The sequence below is a fragment of the Penaeus vannamei genome, chromosome 13 (genome assembly GCF_042767895.1).
Source record: "Penaeus vannamei isolate JL-2024 chromosome 13, ASM4276789v1, whole genome shotgun sequence".
Lineage (NCBI taxonomy): Eukaryota > Metazoa > Arthropoda > Malacostraca > Decapoda > Penaeidae > Penaeus > Penaeus vannamei.
In genome coordinates this window covers 23,999,242-24,001,741 of record NC_091561.1, presented here as the reverse complement: position 1 = coordinate 24,001,741, position 2,500 = coordinate 23,999,242, and the positions used below count along the sequence as shown (strand labels likewise).

Sequence of the window (2,500 nt, the reverse complement as noted above, 5' to 3'; positions counted from 1 at the left end):
CAAGCATACTTACTGTGGGTGCATTTAAGGCTAGAAAAACGTCCTTCTGAGCGACGTATTCTTGCAGGCCTACAGTTGTTTGGGCATGAAGAGTTGGCACCTTCGCAGGGCCGTCGCCCCATTGATCTTCCTTAGTCGATGGTGGCCGCCCGACTTTCAGGGCGGTCTCGAAGTCCCCGGGCTGAGTCTGCGAGACGATCTGATATCGGAAGTCTAGATCGTAGTTTTCTATGAGTACATCAGCAGGATTTCCATCGTATGAGATTTTGTCCAGTGTATAGTGTTGGTCCTGCCACTCGAGGGATGGATGCCCCTCGGCGACGTCCCTGTTTGCGGCGCTGGGGCGGTAGACGAAGACGGCGCCGCTGGCCGTGATGGCGATGGAAACCGGCGGACACTTACCGAAGCCGGATTCCAGCGACGCTGACTCCGAACAGCCAGGGATCCAGGGCAACCACGAGGCTGGCAACAGCTTGCACAGGCCGGTCGCTTGCGTCAAGACCGCCGTCACACCCTTTACGATTTCCCAAATGGTACTTATGGCGACCGCCATTTCACTGGGGCACTTCTTGCAGGGAGGCAGTAGTTCAACGGGTTTCTTGACTGGCACTTTAGTCGTGTTGCCGGTGTCAAGATCCATGAACATCACATATTTCGCACAATGGGGCTCCGGTGAACAATCAAACAGATCGTGCAGTGAAGGAGCTAAAAAATTACAGATATCCTTTGGTAAATTTTTAAGCTCCTTCGGGAAGCCATTCTGCAAGTTGCATTTTATGAATCCAAACCTGCCGATATTCTCCGACGTGTCAATCATCGAAGCAAAAGCTTCGCGCGCCGCAAGATCATCTTCGCCCGCGCGGCTCAGCAGAGTATATTGTTCTCCTCTCCACAGCAGACTCTGGCCCTTGACCCCGTCGCTCTTGCGGTCGTGGACGTAAGTGTAACTGATGTTCTGCAGAATGAGGATAATGCTCTCCGGCGGGCACGGCTCCTCGCCCGATGCTCCTGTACTGGGGCACTGCAGGGTGGGATGCATCACGTGGGGAACGGCACCGCACACCTGAGAATTCCTTAACGGGACTCTTATATCCTCTGCCGTCTTACCCTGAATGACCGTGTAGCTCCCTAGGTAGCAGGACCCATCTGCGGGGAAATCAGAGTTCGCAAGGACTTCCTCAGTCACATTGCCAACATCTAAGTCCACATGCAAGACGTGGGAGGGACATGGGATGCTGCAGTTGAAGGTCGGGTGGAAGACCGGGGCGAGGAACATGCATATGGATTTAGGCAGATTGTGCAGAGAAGGAGGAAGCTGTGGTGTGAAATCGCATGTGCAGTTCTGCGTCGCATTCCCCTCTGGCACAGTTAAGGGCGGTTTTACGGTTGTTGGCTTTGGATCTGGAATTAGACAAACCGCTTAATATCAAAGGCCATAATCTGTAATAGCAAGAGAGGACTTATCATATATGTTTATCACGAAAATATATGAATACGAACCAGACGTTTTCACTGCGTCCTTACCTCCCCCCACGTGAGTCGGGTTCACACCGAAAAGTATGATGTGCTTGATGAGGTCTTGCTCGGGGCGACACCTGCCGGCAAAGCAGACCCTTTGCTGACCACAGATGGAGCCTTCGAGGGCGGGGTGAGCTGGCTTTGTGACAATGCCGTTGGTGCAATACATATAGTTGCAGAGATCCTGTAAGTGGGAAGTTATCAAATCATCCGAAAGATTATCGTTGAATATAGATTGTCTTTCATTTTCTTTTATTTTATGGGTACCCATAGGAAAGAATTGTTCTGATATTTGAAAATCTTATTCTGTATTAGGGAAACTGTTTACAGTTTAGATCATATGTTAATCCTCTGTAACAAGCACCCTACACATTGTTTTCCTTTACAGCTTTCCTCAATTTTTACCGCAACGACAAAACAAGCACAAACACTAACAAACTTCGTGATGGCGGGGTAGTAATCGCGACCGAACATGGCTTCACACTGACGAGGCAAAGGGAATCGGTGACCCGGCGTCCTCTTCAGCACTGCGCTCATCGCTGGCACATCCTGTCGGCGTAGCAGGTTCTCTGGGATGGAAAAGGATAAGAAAGCTCGTCAGGAGAACAGACTCTAGGCTGGAGGTAAAATATGATGGTATGGTTTCCAAACAATGTGGTTGAATTTACCTGCTGTCCTCGTTGAACTAGACAAGGCTGCTCTACCGCCATCGTCCAGGCATGTCGATTTCCTGAAGAAAAATAAGTGTGAGTGAAGGTTATATGATTTTAGTATAAATAGTAAAATGTAGAAACAATATTAGGAAACTACCATATAAAGGTCTCGACTATGTTACATTAATATCAAAGTACAACTTCTTTGTAAGAATGTCAACTACACGTTCTGTCTTATTTATGAATTCTGCTGGTGTATGATGTAGATTCTATGCTTAACGAACTCATGTCGAAATGGGACTATGTATGTTAACTATTTGTTCAATGTA

General features: G+C 48.5%; 1 protein-coding gene across 1 annotated transcript in view; it reads right to left on the bottom strand.

Moving 5' to 3' along the window:
• The window catches only part of LOC113824534 (uncharacterized), a 29,831-nt gene that overhangs the window by 2,540 nt on the left and 24,791 nt on the right, over positions 1-2,500 (bottom strand). Inside the window, exons 12-15 of the mRNA XM_070129092.1 lie at positions 2,187-2,248; positions 1,954-2,087; positions 1,525-1,702; positions 14-1,401 (exon numbers count right to left, since the gene is read on the bottom strand). Coding sequence (XP_069985193.1) covers positions 14-1,401; positions 1,525-1,702; positions 1,954-2,087; positions 2,187-2,248 — 1,762 coding nt within the window. The remainder of the gene's footprint in view (positions 1-13; positions 1,402-1,524; positions 1,703-1,953; positions 2,088-2,186; positions 2,249-2,500) is intronic.